This window comes from Pristiophorus japonicus, chromosome 15 (assembly GCF_044704955.1).
Source record: "Pristiophorus japonicus isolate sPriJap1 chromosome 15, sPriJap1.hap1, whole genome shotgun sequence".
Classification (NCBI taxonomy): domain Eukaryota; kingdom Metazoa; phylum Chordata; class Chondrichthyes; family Pristiophoridae; genus Pristiophorus; species Pristiophorus japonicus.
The window spans coordinates 54,704,859-54,723,838 of record NC_091991.1 but is presented as its reverse complement, the minus strand read 5'-3'; the positions used below and the strand labels follow the sequence as shown (position 1 = coordinate 54,723,838).

Sequence of the window (18,980 nt, the reverse complement as noted above, 5' to 3'; positions counted from 1 at the left end):
CCGCCGAGGAGGTGTTTGGGCGGGGCCCCGCCACCGGGGAAGAGTTCAGGTGGGCCCCGCCGCCAAGAAGGTGGTCGGGTGGGGCCCACCGAAGAGCTGGTCGGGCGGCCCCATCGCGGAGGTGGTGTTCGGGCGGGCTGACAAGGAGGCCTCGAGGTAAGGGCGGTGGCGAGGCGAGGGATGGTGAGGCGAGGCCCGAAGTTGGGCGGCAGTGAGGCGAGGCCCAAGGTCGGGCAGCGGTGGGACCTCGAGATCGCCGGGTCCGGAATCTGGAACATTTTACGGATTCCAGACAACCCTGCCACCAATCGGTTCGGAGTGCAGATTCCGGAACATTCTGGATTCCGGAAGTCCAGATTTTGGATGCTCAACCTGTATTTCGAAGAAGTGCAGGGGAGTTATTCCTGGTGTCCTAGCCAATATTTATCCTTCAATCAACATCACAAACAGATTATCTGGTCATTATCACATTGCTGTTTGTGGGAGCTTGCTGTGCGCAAATTGGCTGCTGCGTTTCCGACATTACAACAGTGACTCCACTCCAAATGTACTTAATTGGCTGTAAAGCGCTTTGAGATGTCTGGTTGTCATGAAAGGCGCTATATAAATGCAAGTCTTTCTTTCTTGCATGTGCCACAGAAAGCTCAACCCTCATGTCTGCCACTCTAGTAAAAACACCACCCTTCAGTAATTGTTCGAAATCTCCAAACCCTGGTGTGAATAGTGGTGGCTGTTTGACCTTGGTGGGAGTATCATATCCAAGTCTGATCCTTTCCTAACTTGGAGCATCCCATGTGTGCGCATTCCATCAGGGTCTTGAAATAGCAATCTGGAACAAGATCCATGAATAATTTTTCCCACTCCCTAGACAAATGGTGTTGACACAAATGCAGCATCTCTGTGACAGTTTAGCTGAGATTGGCTAAATCACCAGAGACTAAAGATTGAACTTGGGAGCTTCCATACTGGCTCGGTAGTGCACAAGGCACTAAATCAATTGACTGAAGAATGACAATAGGCAGTAAGGTTTTGTACACAGGAAGTACACGCAGAGATAAATGTTTTAATATTCGTCAATCTCCCATTTTATTACATATGGGTAGTTGTGACCAATTTGAATTTAGGTTAGGAGGTAGGGATTAATGGAAATAATCTGGAGGGAAGAGCAGAGGAAGGAAGAGGGGAGAAAAGTTACTTTAGCTTGCTGTCATGTATGAATTAACTTCAAGCAGTTTCAACCTCCATATTTCGTTGAGCACCTCGAATCTCGTTGCCGAGAGCATGCAGAAATCAAGTGCAGACAGTGGAAGGAGTGCAGCAAACCAGGTTCCCCACCCACTCTTTCCTCCAACCACTGTGACAGAGACTGTAATTCCCGTATTGGACTGTACAGCCACCTGAGAACTCACTTTTGGAGTGAAAGCAAGTCTTCCTCGATTCTGGGGGATTACCTATGATGATTTTTTAAAAATTTTGCACTAAATGGGCAATTTGATTCAGATCACTCAAGGAGATTGATGTGGGAAAAGAAAACATTTCACTGCAGAAGATATTCAGAGTTTTACATATTGTTGAGGCAGATAATGGGTGCGTTACTTAGTGTTTAACACTAGGTACATGAAACAAAATGCTTCATTTCCCAGTTCTAACAGGCTCCCCTTGGGCAAACTTAAACAAGCTATTTTACCAAAAATTTGCAAAACCAAATTTCCCGGTTACGTTCTTCGTTTGGGTATAGTTGCCCTACTGCCAAATCTGTTTTCTATAGTGTAGCCTTAAACTGAAGTGGCATAGCCAATAACAGAACAGCCAAAAGTAAAGGAAAAATCCCCCCAGGGTACAAATAGCTCTTGAGAACAATAGGCCTTGAGCAGGGACTAGATCAGGGTCAGAAGAGGCCCATAAAGATAAGTTAATAATTTATGTTAATTTCCTTGTGAGGTTATGAGGAGCAGGAGTTCAAATGCCTTAAATATCAGTTGGATTGCCATTCTTCCCCCCCCCCCCCCCCCACCATGGATGGATATCCTTACTGTAGTATGGTGACCAGAATTGTATACAGCAGCCTCGGATTGGCTGTACCAGTACATTATACAGACTTGTTATCGCCTTCTGATTTGTTTCAATCACTCATTCTATCTATATACATACAGAGATCTGGTTAATTTTCCTTAACTGCTGCAGCACACCACTACTGGTTTCAGTGAGCTAGCGACAACTATTTATAGATTACTCTCCTCAGCCAATGTCGTTTAGTTTGTACCAGCACCAGACCAAATAAGTGCATCTGTATTGCAATAAAATTCCCATGGCTACACCCCTTCCCAGTTTTATTTTCTCTCACTATCTTTACCAAGTAATGTCCCTTTGTGTGTTTGCCCAACTAATGTCATTGTTGAATCTGTTTTCTGTGATGCACATGATATCATAGTCATCCCACATTACAAGAGTGACTACACTCCAATTGGCTGTAAAGTGCATGGAGACGTCCGGTGGTCATGAAAGGCGCTATATAAATCCAAGTCTTTTCTCTCCAGCCAGTGGGTCTCATATTTTACTCTGAAGTTATTCTTGTACAGTCCACTCCTTAATACCAAATTCCTTAATTTGAATTAATCTGTTACTCTAATAAATTTGTCCATGATTTCAATTTAAATGATCAAAAAAATCCATCATGACAGATGAGAGTAAAATTGGTGCCATGATAGAAAGATTAATACTTGAAATACCATAAGACTGTAGAGTTTGTTTTTGCAGTCAGCCCTCATTTTATTTTAAGCAGTCAAACTTTCCTGGATTCGCTCCAGTGTCTGCCCTGCCATGTTCGAGCAGCAGTTAATCAGTGCCACAGTTTTTTGCTGCCTGATTTTAAGATCCAGAGGAAATACGAATATATGAAAATGTCAAAGACCAGCTGGTCCATCTAGCCTGTCCCATACAGTAATTATGCCTTGTGCATCATGATTCAGACACTTGCTACCCATCAGGAACCATTTAATTTCATGTGGAAAAACCTGGAAAATTGCTCTCAAATCTCCGTCTGCTCATTGTAGCAATCAGAACGGACCAAAGAGATCACATTGACTATGACTTGTATTACTTGGCATCTACATTTTTTGTATGACGTGATCTCTGCCCCAACCAGGAACCAGTCCAGCTCTCCAACGTATACAAAATGTCAGTACTGCACAAGCCGGCAACTTGTTCCATAGGCCTGCTATTCTCTGGGAAATGAATAATCGCCTAACATCTAACCTAATTTACCGTAGCGTTACATAATATGACCCTCCACTCCTTCCCAAAAAATCTAATTGAAATAATTTGTCAATGGGAACACTGTCTGAACCTTCATTATTTTACAGACCTCCAATCAAATTGCCCCGTTGCTTCTGTAAAGAATATGGACCCAGCTTTTAAGCCTATCTGGGTAGCTAAAGAGTTTTAAACTGGAAATCTATCTTATGGCTCTCCTCTGACCGTTTCCCAAGCTTCCATGTTCCCCATTATGTGAGGAGACCAAAACTGGGCACAGTATTCCAATGCAGCCTAACCAAGGTCTTGGACAAGGATAAAATATTGCCTTTTGTTTTATATTGCATAGTCCTCCAATTGCCCCACCCTCGCACTCCCGCCATTGGTTGCCCGACAGTTCCATACTTGCACCCACCCCACATCAATAGATACTTCATTACCCAATTGGATATTTGTCAGCTTTTTGTCCCTTCTCCAATATCTTTATAACTAAAGTGGTCAAAGAATTGCTTTACAAACATTTTTTTAATTGTCCCTATGATTTTTCTCTGCAGTTGCTCACAGCAGTGTCCTGGAAATTAATATTTAATTCCTGGAGCCTCCAGGACAATCCTGGGGGATTGACAACCCTATCTGCACATGGTGATTTCCAAATCTCCACTGTGTCTGAGCAATTGCTGAGCTGCAGCAAGCTGCCTTCTCAGTAAAAAAGGAAGATCAGTAAATGTCATCTGGTTGCTGATCACTCAATCCATACCTTTTCAGGGAGGCCATTCGGCCCATCACAGCTCATCCATCAGACCATTTTAAACAAACCTTTCTTTCCTTTCACCCCTCCCCAATCATATCATTTAATTGTTCTGTGAATGAATCTGCATTCTGTAGCACGCCTCAAGGTGCTTAAATTAAAGTTGGTTCAATGGGGTCTGGGACCAGGTCATCTATCTACACTCTCAACCAAGAAATTAATTGATCAAGACTGAAGGATTGAAGTGAAATAATGTAACAGGAGAAACTGCTTTACCCAGAGAGTGATGAGAATGTGGAACTCACTACCACAAGGAATAGTTGAGGCAAATAGCATAGATGCATTTAAGGGGAAGCTAGATAACCATGAGGGGGAAAGGAATAGAAGGATATGTTGATGGGGTTAGATGAAGTAAATAGATCGAAGGAGGCTTGTGTGGAGCATAAACACCAGCATGGACCTGTTGGGCTGAATGGCCTCTTTTTCTATGCTGTCAATTCTATGTACCCTATTTGCTTTAGTTACAGCTTCACGTCATTCATTATGATCTATGATACCAAGATCTTTTTCTTTCACCACTTCAGTTCTGTTACATGCACCAGTACATGTTTGTCCCAGCGACATGCATTACACTGCACATCTCTAAGTTAAATAACATTTGCCATATGTGGGCCCACTCCTCCAAACCGTACGTAGTTCACTCTTCTTCCTCCGTCCTAACACCCGTACAAATCTTTATCATCCACAAACTTGAGGATCATTCCCCCAACACCTCCATCCACCTCATTAAAGCAATAGCCGTAACACCCAATTGCTGTGGGACTCTGTTAGAAACTGGTCTCCAACCAGATCCATAGCCATTGATAACTCTCTGCTACGGGTATGTAGCCAATTCTTATTGTGGAATCATAAAATGAAGCAACACAGATGGAGGCCATTCATCGTGTCTGCGGTGGCTGTTTGAAAGAGTTGTCCAATTAGTTCCACTCCCCTACTCTTTCCCCATAGCCCTGCAGTTGTTTCCCGTCAGCTCTTTATCCAATTCCCTTTTGTAGTTATTATTGAATCTGGTTCCACTACCCTTTCAGGCAGTGCATTTGAGATCAAAACTAATTACTGCGTAAATTTATTTTCATCATGTTGCTGCTGGTTCTTTCACCAATCACCTTTTAAATCTGTGTCCTCTGGTTACTGACCCTTCTGCCCTGGAAACAGTTTCTCATTTACTTACTTTAACAAAACTCCTCATGATTTTGAACACATCTAAGGCCTTGACATCCTTCCTAAAGCATAGCGCCCAGAATTTGCCACAGTACTCCAGCTGGGGCCTAACCAGTGGTTTATAAAGGGTTACCATAATTTCTTTGCTTTTGTACTCTATGCCTCTATAATGCCCAGGATCCTGTGGGCTAGAATTTTGACGACTTTACGACCAGGTTTTTGCCGCGATTTGACCCTCCGCGGCAAAAACCCTGTCGGCGGGATCTTCGGGGTACCTTTTTGTAGCGGCGCTTCCACGTACCACTGGGGAGAGGAACGCCGACGTGCAACACCACAAACTGCATTTGCGATCGATATTTGGCTCTCTCGGGACCCGTGTTCCTCGCCCAAAATACTGACAAGGTCAAACATGTAGTGCAGCCCTGCCAACAGCGGTAAGTATGAAGACCTGCAAAATTGGTAAATTAAAGTTTTTATTTTTTTAATTCTTTTTCAGCGATTTAGTAAGTGAATGTTTTTTGCAATTTTTTTGTTGTTTTCCCCCCCTCCCAAGGCCTCTCTCGCAGCGCTATTGGTCCCGGGCTAAAGTTGCTGAAATTCGCGATTTGCGCCATGAATCCTCGTGCAACGTCTATTTTTACCGATGTTAAAGGCCGAAAAGCGGGCCTAAAAATGGTAGCGCAGCGAACGGCAAGTTTGGCGTAAAACTACTGAAAACCGAAATTCTAGCCCTGTATTTTTTTTAACAGCCTTCTCAACCTGTGTCCCTACTTTGAAAGATTTGTGTATATATAAACCTAATAGCAGCTTTTATTTTATTTTAATTATGCATCATACATGCCGTTTATTTTCCTGAGAATTATATTATATTTGTCAACAAGATTTAAGCATATATTTTAGAACTCCAAGTCATACAATACACAAATTACATTCTTTATAATATATGTATGTACAAATTCAGTTCTATTCATGTGCATAGAATTCAGGATATTAGTTGTTTTGGCAAATTGAAGCTTCAGCTAAGTTTTTAAAACATTGTTTTGAAAGGTAAATATCAAACGAGAAGCTGGAAAAATGTTTTTTCAAGGTTTTTTTGAGGGGCTGGCAGGTTATTAAAAGCTTGAAGCATATGTGAAAAATCTTTTTTAAATCATCATCACTGATCCAGTATACTTTGTCCTTGATGCCACAATGCACAATTAAATTCCTTGAAAGACAGGTGTGTTATTGGCCACTTGCAAGACCCATGTAAGCACCAGATCATGAACTGTTGCCAGAAAAAATGCAAAATATGTTTGTTTACAGAACAGAGTTGTATTTAATAATGATCACCAACAGCACTTCGCCTTCCAGCACTCACTCCCGCCCTTCTAGGAAACTTTTTGAGCTTTGCCTTGTATCAGCAAATTGCCCCCTGCCCTTTCCTTCCTTGGGCTGAGAGGAGCTGATCCAGTCCTTTAAGATTATTTCAACTGGTACATACGTTATTTGTATACTGCTGTTTAATTTTGATGATTGGTGTTTATATTCATAGTGAGGGCTATCCAAACTTAGGAATGGGCCACTTCAGGGTAGTTACACTGGCGACTTGCTAAGGATGGCCTATTGTTTATTATCCTTTGCACATCCTAATCATGTCAGATATTTTGGAATTTTTAGCAGTCCATTCCAACAGGTGCATGGATTTAAGTGCGGTCCAGCTGTCCCCTGTGCCAGCTGTTGCAAACCCACAGACTGCGCAGAATTGCACACATAGAGGAAGACAGAGTCCACCCTGGTATCAGCTGTGATGATTGTGGTTTAGTCCTTACCTTCTATAGCTGCCTCTCCCATAGTTTCAGAAACCTTTCTTTCGTTGTTTGGAGTCCACAGATGTTGTGCAGATAGGTTTTTAGAAACATAGAAAATAGGTGCAGGAGTAGGCCATTCGGCCCTTCAATAAGATCATGGCTGATCATTCCCTCGGTACCCCTTTCCTGCTTTCTCTCCATACGCGCTGATCCCTTTAGCCGTAAGGGCCATATCTAACTCCCTCTTGAATATATCCAATGAACTGGCATCAACAACTCTCTGCAGCAGGGAATTCCACAGGTTAACAACTCTCTGAGTGAAGAAGTTTCTCCTCATCTCAGTCCTAAATGGCCTACCCCTTATCCTAAGACTGTGTCCCCTGGTTCTGGACTTCCCCAACATCGGGAACATTCTTCCCGCATCTAACCTGTCCCGTCCCGTCAGAACCTTATACGTTTCTATGAGATCCCCTCTCATCCTTCTAAACTCTAGTGTATAAAGGCCCAGTTGATCCAGTCTCTCCTCATATGTCCGTCCAGCCATCCCTGGAATCAGTCTGGTGAACCTTCGCTGTACTCCCTCAATAGCAAGAACGTCCTTCCTCAGATTAGGAGACCAAAACTGAACACAGTATTCCAGGTGAGGCTTCACCAAGGTCCTGTAAAAATTGTACTAAGACCTCCCTGCTCCTATACTCATCCCCTAGCTATGAAGGCCAACATGCCATTTGCCTTCTTCACCGCCTGCTGTACCTGCATGCCACTTTCAATGACTGCTGTACCATGACACCCAGGTCTCGTTGCACCTCCCCTTTCCCTAATCTTCCACCATTCAGATAATATTCTGGCTTCGTGTTTTTGCCACCAAAGTGGATAACCTCACATTTATCCACATTATACTGCATCTGCCATGCATTTGCTCACTCACCCAACCTGTCCAAATCACCCTGCAGCCTCTTAGCATCCTCCTCACAGCTCACACCGCCACCCAGTTTAGTGTCATCTGCAAACTTGGAGATATTACACACAATTCCGTCATCCAAATCATTAATGTATATTGTGAAGAGCTGGGGTCCCAGCACTGAGCCCTGCAGTACTCCACTAGTCACTGCCTCCCATTCCGAAAAAGACTTGTAATTTCACTACCTCAGGACATCAAAAAGCACTTTACAAGCAATGAAGTACTTTTGAAGTGTAATCATTGTTGCAATGTAGGAAATATGGCAGCCAATTTGTGGACAGCAAAGTCCCACAAACAGCAATGTGATAATGACCAGATAATCTGTTTTTTGGTGTTGGTTCAGGGCCAGGCCACACCGCTGTTTTTCTTCAGAATAGTAGCCGTGGGATTTTTTTTATGTCCACCTGATAGGGCAGACAAGGTCATGGTTTAACATCTCATCTAAAAGACGGCACCTCTGACAGTGCAACACTCCCTCAGTACTGCACTGGAATGTCAGCTTGGAGTGGGACTTGAACCCACAACCTTTTGACTCTGGCTCAGTGCTACCCACTGAGCCGCAGCTGACACCCAGAGCAGCTGAAGCATGGGTGGCGATGTCCTGCCCTTATTACTTGGTTCTGGATTGTCTCCAGACTCATAATCTTTGGATGATTGGCTGCGCACCAAGCTGAGTGGCCATATTCCAGGATTGGACAGAGGTGGGCTTTATATAATTTGAAGAAAGTTCTGGGGCTGACTGCTTCTTTCTACAGCTCCTCACAATTGGACTAGCCTCGCTGGTATACTGGCAGTGTTGTTGTATCTTGAGCCATATTCCTCTGGAAAGTTATGTCCAGGAACTTCTGCTATCTACTGGTCTTGATTTGATTTTGACACCGCTCAATCCTCATGCTGCTGTTTCATGTGCTTGTTTCTTTAGGTGAATATCAGCACTGCGATTGTGTGGGATTTAGCAGAATTGACCTAAATGAGAAACTGGAATATGCTGAGAACAGAGCCTGGGAAATTCCTACTATTGGAAAGAATCTGATGGAGATTCTTGTGCCCACTCTGTCACCAGCTGCACACTGAGCCAGGGAATTAGATATTCCTTGCACCAGCTGACTAGCATGTCGAGTTCAGAGATGGCATTTTGTGGCTCATTGAGCTGAACCTTGGCACTGCAATGTGCACTCATACTTGCTAAAGGCTCGGAGAATGTACTCTGGCAGTCATTGGTGGTGCTTTTTCCTCTTCTGAAGCCAGCTTGGCCTGAGTTAGGCAATGTCCCTATTCTCCTTGAGGTAACGGTAGGAAGTGATGACTGCCTGCAGCAGCTTTCCCAGGCTGTTCAACAGACTGATGGGTCAGCAATTCTTGGATTCACTTGAGTTTTTGCCTGGTTTGTGGATTATTGTGATCATGGCTGATTTCAGCATGTCGTGAAGAAGCCCAACACTGATGATTTGAGCTTGGGTGACTGCCAAGAATATTTGATGATGTCATCCTCTCCTGAGACTCTTGCATGTTCTTTAGCTATAACTGGAATCCTGGAGCAGTTATTGATTCTGCAAGGGCAATTGGCTTTCTCTGCACTGCATTATCCCCTCTTGCTCAAAAATTGCAACAGTTTGTGTTGAGTGGATGCAATCTTCCACTTCTTTTCCAGCTCCTGTCAAATTCCTTGTAACTTGGTTTGGTATGGACAATACAGAGGTACTCCTTGGAAAAACTTCTTTTTCTAAATCTGTTTCTCCATTGTAGCTCAGAATGCAGCGCTAATATGTTTTAGTGCTGTGCCCTGTAATTTTTTGTTTTTATGCCAGAGTAGTTTAGAACCTTGTCCTCATTCAACCTTTCTGTAGGGAATCAAATTCCACTTCTTCTTAGCATTGGTTTTGAGAAGTTGCCAAATTTTAGTCTGCAGATGTATAAGTGATGTCTTTGGCTTGTTGAGTGATGCTTTAATGTAGTTCTTCCCAATTTAGTGATGTGTTCGGGCATCATAGCAGTCCTAGTGCCAGGATTCTCTACCAATATTGCTGATTTTTGCTGTTCCTATTCGGGCATCAATTAGTTGTTTACTGACTAGGTCAAGGTCATGGGTTTTTTCGATGATTGTCTGTGTAATATTCTCTGCTGGAAATGCCAGTCTTGGCTCACTCTTGGCTCACTCTTGGCCTCAGAGTCAGAAGGTTTAACAACAATAACTTGTAAAATTTGACACACTGAGCCGCATAAGTAGAAATTAGTGCAGGCGACCAAAAACTTGGTCAAAGAGGTATGTTTTAAGGAGCGTCTTGAAGGAGGAAGGAGAGGCGGAGAGATTTAGACAGGACTTCCAGAGCTTGGAGCCGAGACACCAATGGTTGAGTGATTTCAATCAGGGATGCTCAAGAGGACAGAATTAGAGGGGTGGAGGGTGATAGAGTTTGTGGGGCTGGAGGGGATTACAGAGATAGGGAGGGGTGAGGTCATGGAGGGAATTGAAAATAAGGATGAGAATTTAAGCTCCACTCCAGAGATTTGAGCAGATAATCTAGACTGACACTTCAGTGCAGTGCTAAGGGAGTGTTGCTCTGTTGGAAGTGTCGTCTTTCAGATGAGATGCTAAATCAAGATGGGAGTGCTCTCTTGGGTGAATGTAAAATACCTCATGGCACTTTTCCAAAGTGAGCAGGGATGTGCTCCTGTTTTCCAGGCCAGCATTTATTCCTCAACCAACACTGCCATGGTCATTTATTTCATTGCTGTTTGTAGGACCTTGCTGTGTACAAATTGGCTATTGCATTTCCCTACATTGCTAGAGTGACTATTTTATTGGGTGTAAACACTTTGGAAGTCCAGAGATTTTTTTTGTTCCAGCCAAGTGTTCTGGGCAGTCACATTTAGCGCAAAAGTTCAGTGTAAACAGATCAACTCATTAACCAGCAACTTGTATTTACCATGTGCAGCGAATCATAAACTGACTGGCTAGTGCTGCGGGGACCGCGGACCCCTATCCACGGCCATGGCATCAGGCACGCCACCCCCACCTCTAGTGCGGATGTGAGGTGCCATCTCATTAACCGATTACAGAAAGCAAAGTGTGGGGGATAAATCATTAACCAAAGTACTTTTGGGGAGGGGGAGAGAGAGAGAGAGAGAGAGAGAGAGAGAGAGAGAGAGAGAGAGAGGAGCGATAACGGGATGAATACTAAGAGTTGAACGCCTGCCCTGGTGGATGATCACGGTCCACATTAGCTGGTTTAAGATGCTGTTACCCAGGTCCTTGGTTATGTCCCACAGCTGTTTGTCTGCAGCATTGGCAATCTGCTGCCCCACATGAACTGTTTTACCCTGAAGTCCCCCAGGATCTGCAGGTTGTTCCCAAATCGGACATCCTGAATACTTGAAAGTCCCTGGTGAACAACAGACGCTGGAGGCACTCCTTGTTCCATGTAAACTTTGGCTGCTAAGCACACCTATTTACAAACAGCACCACAAATGTTGATTGCAGTGTTTTAGGAGAACAGCTGCTGTTCTTTTACTGTCCGATTTAACAATACTGTAGTTTAGTAGGCTGAATTTGTCTTTTGCTGGAGAGATGGTTCTCATTTTCTGAGACTATGCGGACATTGTTTTTCTGTAGAGTTCTCAAGGGACACTTCATTCATTGTACCTATTGTTAATATCAAGCACTCCCATTTTGGGTGTGGTATGGATTGGAAGTCAAGTGTAGTTCCCTGTATAGTGCCCCAGAAAGTAGCCTTCACTCCCAACATGATAATAGCAACTTTCAAATGAAAGAATAGATCAATTAATTAGAAAAAGAAAAACCAATGATATGAAGCCCAATGGGGTGAAAGAAGATGAAAACGTGTTTGATTGCCTTTGAGAGTTGGAGAGGGAGTGCCCGTTTCTGTTTCTGAATTGGCCAAAGGTTTTCTTTCTCTTGCCTCTCAGGAGATTGTGTGACTGAGAGGGAGATTGATGGTGTGTGTAGGTGGCACCATGTTTGATGGACCAGTTAGTCTTTTCCTGCCCTTTTTTGTGTGTTTATAAGCGCTCTGGGAGGAGTGTAGGATCATGCTAAAGCAAGGTAAAAATGAAATCAGAAGTGCAAATGGGACAGAAGCTGAGTGCCATTGAAGATGCTTGGCATAAGACTGAAAATGACTACCAGTATCAAAAGAGAAGTTAAGGAGGAAGTTAGAACCTAAAAATGGCAGTGAAGTTAAAGTAGTTGAAGTATTAAATTACTATTTCTAGAAATATAGCAATATGCTTGAATTACACTAAGAATGTTTTCTTGCACATGAAAGACTTTTAATAAAGCTAAACTATAAGTTACTGGTCTCTAAGGTAGAACATGGCTTTGAATAAGTTGCTGTTTTTAAAAACAAAATAGGAAAACCACTCCAGTGTGATGCCAACCTGAGCGACGTGTTGCAAGGAGCCCCACAGTGGTCAATGCTTGGACCCTTTATCTTCAATCTATATAAATAACGTGCATACAGAATTAACTTAATACTTCAAATTTGCTGAACACAAAAGTAGAATGAGGATACAGCAAAATATTTACGAAAGGATTCAGATTAGTTTTGAAATTGAACAGCAGCCTGGCAAATTAAATTCAATATTGACAAATGTTAAATTTATATATTTTTTTAAATTGAGGCATGCTTGTAAAAATGAATGGAACTGAATTAGCACAGGAACTTGGAAATGGACTGGAATTAATGGTAGACCTATCCCTTTGAATTTGCAAACAATGTGATGAAGCAACAGTTAATAGGATGCTAGGATATATGGCCAGAGCAGTGAAGTGTACATTTACAATGCGCTAATCAGTACACACTTTATTAGGGTAGTGATGGGCAAAATACAGCCCACAGGCCATATCTGGCCCACCAAGTCATTCTATCCGGCCTGCTGGATGGGACAGAATAGAACGTGAGCTGGAGCTCGAGCTGCATATTTGTCTATCCACTTTCACTTCTCATGGGTCAGAGACAGACCCGAACTGCAGCCAAGGAAAAAACATAGTAATACTTCATTCAAATTAATAATTCGCAAAAGCTATACTCCCTGGCCCGATCTTAAAAGGATCCATTCCGTAATTCTGTGCCCCAGTGGCAGATGTCTGTACCCAGAATGCACTGCATATTCGAATATACGCTATACATTTTAGAGTGGAGTCACGGCTGCTCATCTCCATAAATCTTTTGCCAAAGAAAATGACCGGTGCTGCATCTTTCCCCTCCCGGTATCCAGAGTACAACAGCAGAGGAATTTTCATCTGCCACCAATTGGGACGGCATTAGTAATCTTTGCAGAGGGATGTAAGGATGACTGATGTGGAAGATTGATGCTGACACAGGCTCTAAAGAGGATACAGTTCTATTTCACAGCACTGATTTACAGAGATCAGAAAATACCACAACGTTTTGAACTTTTGTCTTTGATTCATTTCGAAGCAGTATCGAATATATGTGTTGTGTGTACGATAGCATCTGACTACTATCTAAATTTATGTTCTTGCAATGTTTGTTTTATGCAATGTTCCCTCTAATTTTTTTTGCGCGTGGCCCCTTTAAATTTGCTGCGCGGCCAGCCACCATGCAGCCGCACATACACCGTATCTCTTCCAGAGGCAGGAGCTGGGGAGTGGCCTGTGCAGGTCTGCGCAATTGCTGGAACATTGGTGAGTTCACCAAAACTTGTTAAGTGGCCCTCCAGCTCAAATAATTGCTCACCCCTGCTTTAGGGTGTATTTACTCTACAAGTTTAGCTTTGTGTCGCACCCATACTATACTTGTACAGTTAATATTTGAGCTGATTCTAGAACAAGGTAGAGCAATACCCTCTTCATTCCACTGTACACCATTGTGAGGTCAAATTCTGATTCTAGATTCAGGCTCCATTATAGCTATGGTGTGGGTTATGAAACTACGGCTGTACTTGTGTGAATACACCCTTGGAATAATCTGCTCAGTGTTTCTTACTTACTTGCATCACAAAGCGTTTCGAACAAGCTGATCCCAACTGTGTGCATGAGCTACAAGGATAGATTAAACCAGATTGAATTTACAGTCTGGAATGAAAGATTGATGTCGCATTTAATTGAAATACTGGATATAAAATATTGAACCCAGATTATTACTTCAAAAGTCAACCAAGACAGCAGAAAATCAGTAAAAAGTAAATTTCAAACAGATAACAGGAAAACAAAAACTTCTTTACTCAATGAGGAGGGGAAAACATTGTGGTATTCAAAATATAGTTGGATGTTTTAATGGAAGATTTAATGAGCATCAATGGGCTGAATAGATTTTTCTTCTCCCTGGCTTTGCAACACATTTCTCATTTCTACATAACTGTTGTCTCTCTGAGGAAGGAAGTAATCTAACATATTGCTTACTTGTTGTTTCTTGGCACTTTATCATTCTTCCGAAACTTGAAATGTACTGACTCACATCTGTCTCTTTAGAATTCAGAAACTGGAAGAAACAATCATATGTACAACGCAATAAAGTGCCTGGTGTTGATCGGGATTTGGAGTACTATAACCAAAGAAAGGAGGAAGCAGCAAATGAGGTAAGCCTGCGGTAATTAATGCTGTATTTGCATTACAGACTGTTTCACGGTTTCCAATTTTTTTACCTTCCCCGGTTATAAGCTGGGAAAGTTACAGGCACTAATGAGGGAAAACCATTCAGCTGCTTATAGCCAGAAAAGAGGGTGCCTCCAAGATGCTTATATTACCACTGCAAGGGCTGCTGCCTCTGAAGGTGATTGTGAAAACCATCTTATTAGGAGGCTCTTGTAATCTCTGGAGGCAGCAGCAGCACCTTATTTATCTTGCAGCACTGTATGTTAAAGGCAGCATATGAAACATTTGTCTGAATGTTTTCCTGATCAGGAAGTTAGTGAGCAATATTAACATTTTATTGATCTTGGAGAATTGTGTATATTCATGGGTTTTAAGTTGATTCTGTGAAAGAAAGTAAATCTGGATTACCATTATTAATTGGGTGTTTATTTTGTGGCCTTCCATTTTTAGTTATTGGCAGGTGGCAGAGTTGCCAGCAGCCCTCTAGTGTCACATCCAAGTGGCCAGCTTTCATTGTATTATTTTAGACAATGAATGGACCTCTCAGCCTAACCTAACTCTGCCCTCACCAATGTCTACACACTCATTTTCCATCAGGAGTCGCTGGATAGCAACCAGCAGGAGCAACATTTGGCTGTCTTTCTTTACTTTGTTCGATAACCCCACCCTTGCCTTATCCTGTGAACTTGTATAACCTCTCATTGCCAGTGCAGCTCAGGTGATCTAACTCTGCACAGAACAAGAATTGACCCCCATGCCATACATTCTGTTCAACAAAATAATGCAGAATTTTGATGGTGCATGTCGCCACACCACTGGGGAGCTCTATCTTAATTCTTCCGTTTAGACTTTGTCATAACTTCCCTCTTTAGATCAGTAACAGCAACTTAAGGCAACAACTAAAGGAGTGGGAATATTGCTCACTAACTTTATGCTGGGGATCAGAGTTTGAAATAACTTCTTGCTCGGGTAGCATGCTGACCCACAGAGTGATGGGACACAGGTTCCCATTCTTCAGTTCTTTACACGGTGAGTTCCTGATCTCAATCATGCTGCTATGGGACATTTCCCCATAGAAAGAGAAAATAAAACTACCTCTTTCATTTGCTGTATGGAGGTGAGCATTCTCTTTTCTCTGAGTTCTTCGGTAGGGTACAGTTGCACAGGTAGAGACACATTTCAGTATGTTAGGGGGTTTGTTACCCTGGTCATTATTCACGTGAGAATGTTTACTGCTGGCAGACTGACGTCACCTGAGCCCAGTTTTATCCTTACCTTCATGTGTCCATGTAATCACTCTTGGGTTTTGTGTAGTATTGTTGCTTTAGAGTGTCATTACCAAAGGGAATCTTTCAATGTCTCTTGGAAACTGATTATGGTTGAGTTTCCCCTTCCTTCACTATACTGGTACCAGCTGATACTATTGCACTGCTAGTTAATTAATACTCAGCAGAGACGAAACAGGAAAATGCATTCCTGATCAGTTTCCAAGATTAGCTGAGGGCAATTGTGCTTCTATGGCACTGAGGTACTGGTTACAATTTAGGATTTCTCTATCACTTTTTTTTCTTTTTCACAATGAATTGAACTTGCTTCCCCTCTGATCCAAAATTTGCAAACATTTGCATGTCTTGAATGGGAGTGGCGTGCTACAGGATAAAAATTGCTCTTTTTACTGAGAATTTGCACCATGCACTCCTGTCATAACATAACAAATAGGAGCAGGAGTAGGCCATTTGGCCCCTCGAGGCTGCTCCCCATTCAATGAGATCATTGCTGATCTTCTACCTCAACGCCACTTGCCTGCACTATCCCCATATCCCTTGATTCCCTTAATATCCAACAATCTATCAATCTCTGTCTTGAATGTACTCATCGACTGAGCATCCACAGCCCTCTGGGGTAGTGAATTCCAAAGATTCACAAACAATTTAAGTGAAGAAATTTCGCCTCATCTCAGTACTAAATGCCTGGTCCCTTATTCTGAGGCTGTGATCCCTAGTTCTAGACTCCTCAGCCAGGGAAAACATTCTCCTACCATCTACCTTGTCAAGCTCCTTAAGAGTTTTATACGTTTCTCATTCTTCTAAGGGAATGTAGGCCTAGTTTACTCAATCTCTTCTCATAGGACAATTCCCCCCGCCCCCCCTCCCTGCCCAATTCCCAGGAATCAGTGTAGTGAACCTTTGTTGCACTCCGTCTAAGGCAAGTATATCCTACCTTGGGTACGGAGACCAAAACTGTACACAATACTCCAGGTGTGGGCTCACCAAGGCCCTATATAATTGCAGCAATTCCTTACTCTTGTACTCCGATCCTAATTTTCTGTGATTTGTGTGCAAGGATACCAGGTCCCTCTCAGTACCAACATTTCCCAATCTATTTCAATTTTTAAAAAATTTTGCTTTTCTATGTTTTCTACCGAAATTGATAACTTCACATTTTTCCACATTATATTCCATCTGTCATGTTCTTGCTCACTCACCTAACCTGTCTATATCCCTTTGCAGCCACTTTGCGTCCTCCTCACAACTTGGTTTCTCACCTAACTTTGTATTGGCAGCAAATTTAGATACATTACATTTAGTCCCCTCATCTGAGTCATTACTATAGATTGTAAATAGCTGACTATTGCAATGAGTCCATCTTGAAGGTCATGGTCTTTTTGCTGTAATATTTCTAGTGCTGATGAGATTCTAAATAGTATACATATGAAAATCAATCAATCAAATGTGGTATTAGCTGTAGTTTGTCTACTGCTTGTCTCAAGAACTATTTGCCAGACTTCTGCATCAAGGACAGAAAAGACTCATCCGTTGGTAAGTTTGTGTAGTATAAATACTGCGGATGCTGGAAAGCTGAAATAAGAACAGAAAATGCTGGAAATACTCAGCAGGTCAGGCAGCATCTGTGGAGAGAGAAACAGAGTTAATGTTTCAGGTGGTGGTGGGTATTCTTCTAGGTGTGTTACTAATGGTACTTTTTACAGTCACCTGGCATACAACCAAGATCATTAGCTAATCACTATACTCGAGTATGTTTATAGATGTATTGGTAGCTTGGTCTAACTTTGCTTTTTCTCTTACTAGTCCTAGTTCCACTAGCTTCTTTATGAAGAATCATCTTACTTGCAAAATTGATCACTTAGAACTTCCAAATATAAACTGTTTTCTGTTGGTGAAGGATATCCATTTAATGGGCAATGTCTCTGGCGACTTGTTTCTGAGCTGTATTTTGTTCTACTGCTTCGATATTAGGACAGTGGCTTGTATACTGTTGTCTATCTTAAAATGTGATTTTAATGCAGTGGATCATGACATTTGAAACCAGTCTTAATGGGGTCAAGTTTCGGCCTCAGTTGCTCCTGTTTTTTTTGGAGCAACTGATTTAGAATGGAGTATCTTAGAAATTTGAATTCTCGGCATTTAGTTTGCTCCAGTTCTAGTCAGTTAGAACAGTTTCACTTTGGAACAGAATTTGTTTTTCAAAGGGGGCGTGTCCGGCCACTTATGCCTGTTTTCAAAGTTTAGGCAGTGAAAACTTACTCCAAACTAACTTAGAATGGAGTAGTGAAGATTTTTGTACGTTCGAAAAAAACCTTGTTTACACGTTAGAAAATCAGGCGTAGGTTACAAATTAGGCGTAGGGAATGCGGGGACGGGGGAGGGGGGGGGTTTAAAGGGAATTTTACAAACCTTAAACACTTCAGTTTTACAAATAAAGAGCCATCATCAATAATAAATGATAAATACATCAATAAATCAACCAAAAAAAATTAATAAAAAAATTAAAAAATCAATAAATAAAACATTTTCTACTTACCGACTGCAGCACCGGGAGTCCTCCAACAGCGTGCTGGGACGGTCCCCCCAGTGTGTCTCTGTCAGTGTCTCTATCTCTCTGCCTGTCTGTGTGTGTGTCTCTCACTCTCTGTCTGTCAGTGTCTGTGTTTCTGACAGTGAGGGGTGTGGGGGGGGGGGGAGGAGGGGGGTGGGGGGAAGAGGGAGGAGGGAGGGTGGGGTGGGGGGAAGAGGGGGGTGGGGGGGGGGAGAGGGAGAAGGGGCGTGCGGGGGGAGAGGGAGAAGGGGCGTGCGGGGGGAGAGTGAGAAGGGGAGTGGGAGGGGGCGGAAGAGGGGAGTGGGAGGGGGGCGGGGAGGGGAGTGGAGGGGGGGAGAAGGAGGGGGGGAGAAGGGGAGTGGAAGGGGGGGAAGAGTGGGAGGAGGGGGGGAGAGGAGGGGGAGAGGGGTGGGGAGGAGGAGAACGGGAGGAGGAGGGGAGGGGGGGGGAGGAGGAGGAGGAGAACGGAGGAGGAGGAGGGGAGGGGGGAGGAGGGGGAGGAGGGGGGGTAGGTGAGGTAGGAGGTGGAGGGGGGTGGGGAGAGTGGGAGGAGGAGGGAGGGTGGAGTGGGGTCGGAGGAGTGAGGGGCGAGTG

The 18,980-nt window shown here is 43.1% G+C and overlaps 1 protein-coding gene across 4 annotated transcripts in view; it reads left to right on the top strand.

Annotated features, from left to right (window-relative positions):
- b4galnt3b (beta-1,4-N-acetyl-galactosaminyl transferase 3b) overlaps window positions 1–18,980 on the top strand; it is a 248,536-nt gene that overhangs the window by 61,329 nt on the left and 168,227 nt on the right. For all 4 annotated transcript variants that reach the window (XM_070900447.1, XM_070900445.1, XM_070900446.1 and 1 more), the window contains exon 2: window positions 14,427–14,533. In XM_070900447.1, coding sequence (XP_070756548.1) covers window positions 14,427–14,533 — 107 coding nt within the window. The remainder of the gene's footprint in view (window positions 1–14,426; window positions 14,534–18,980) is intronic.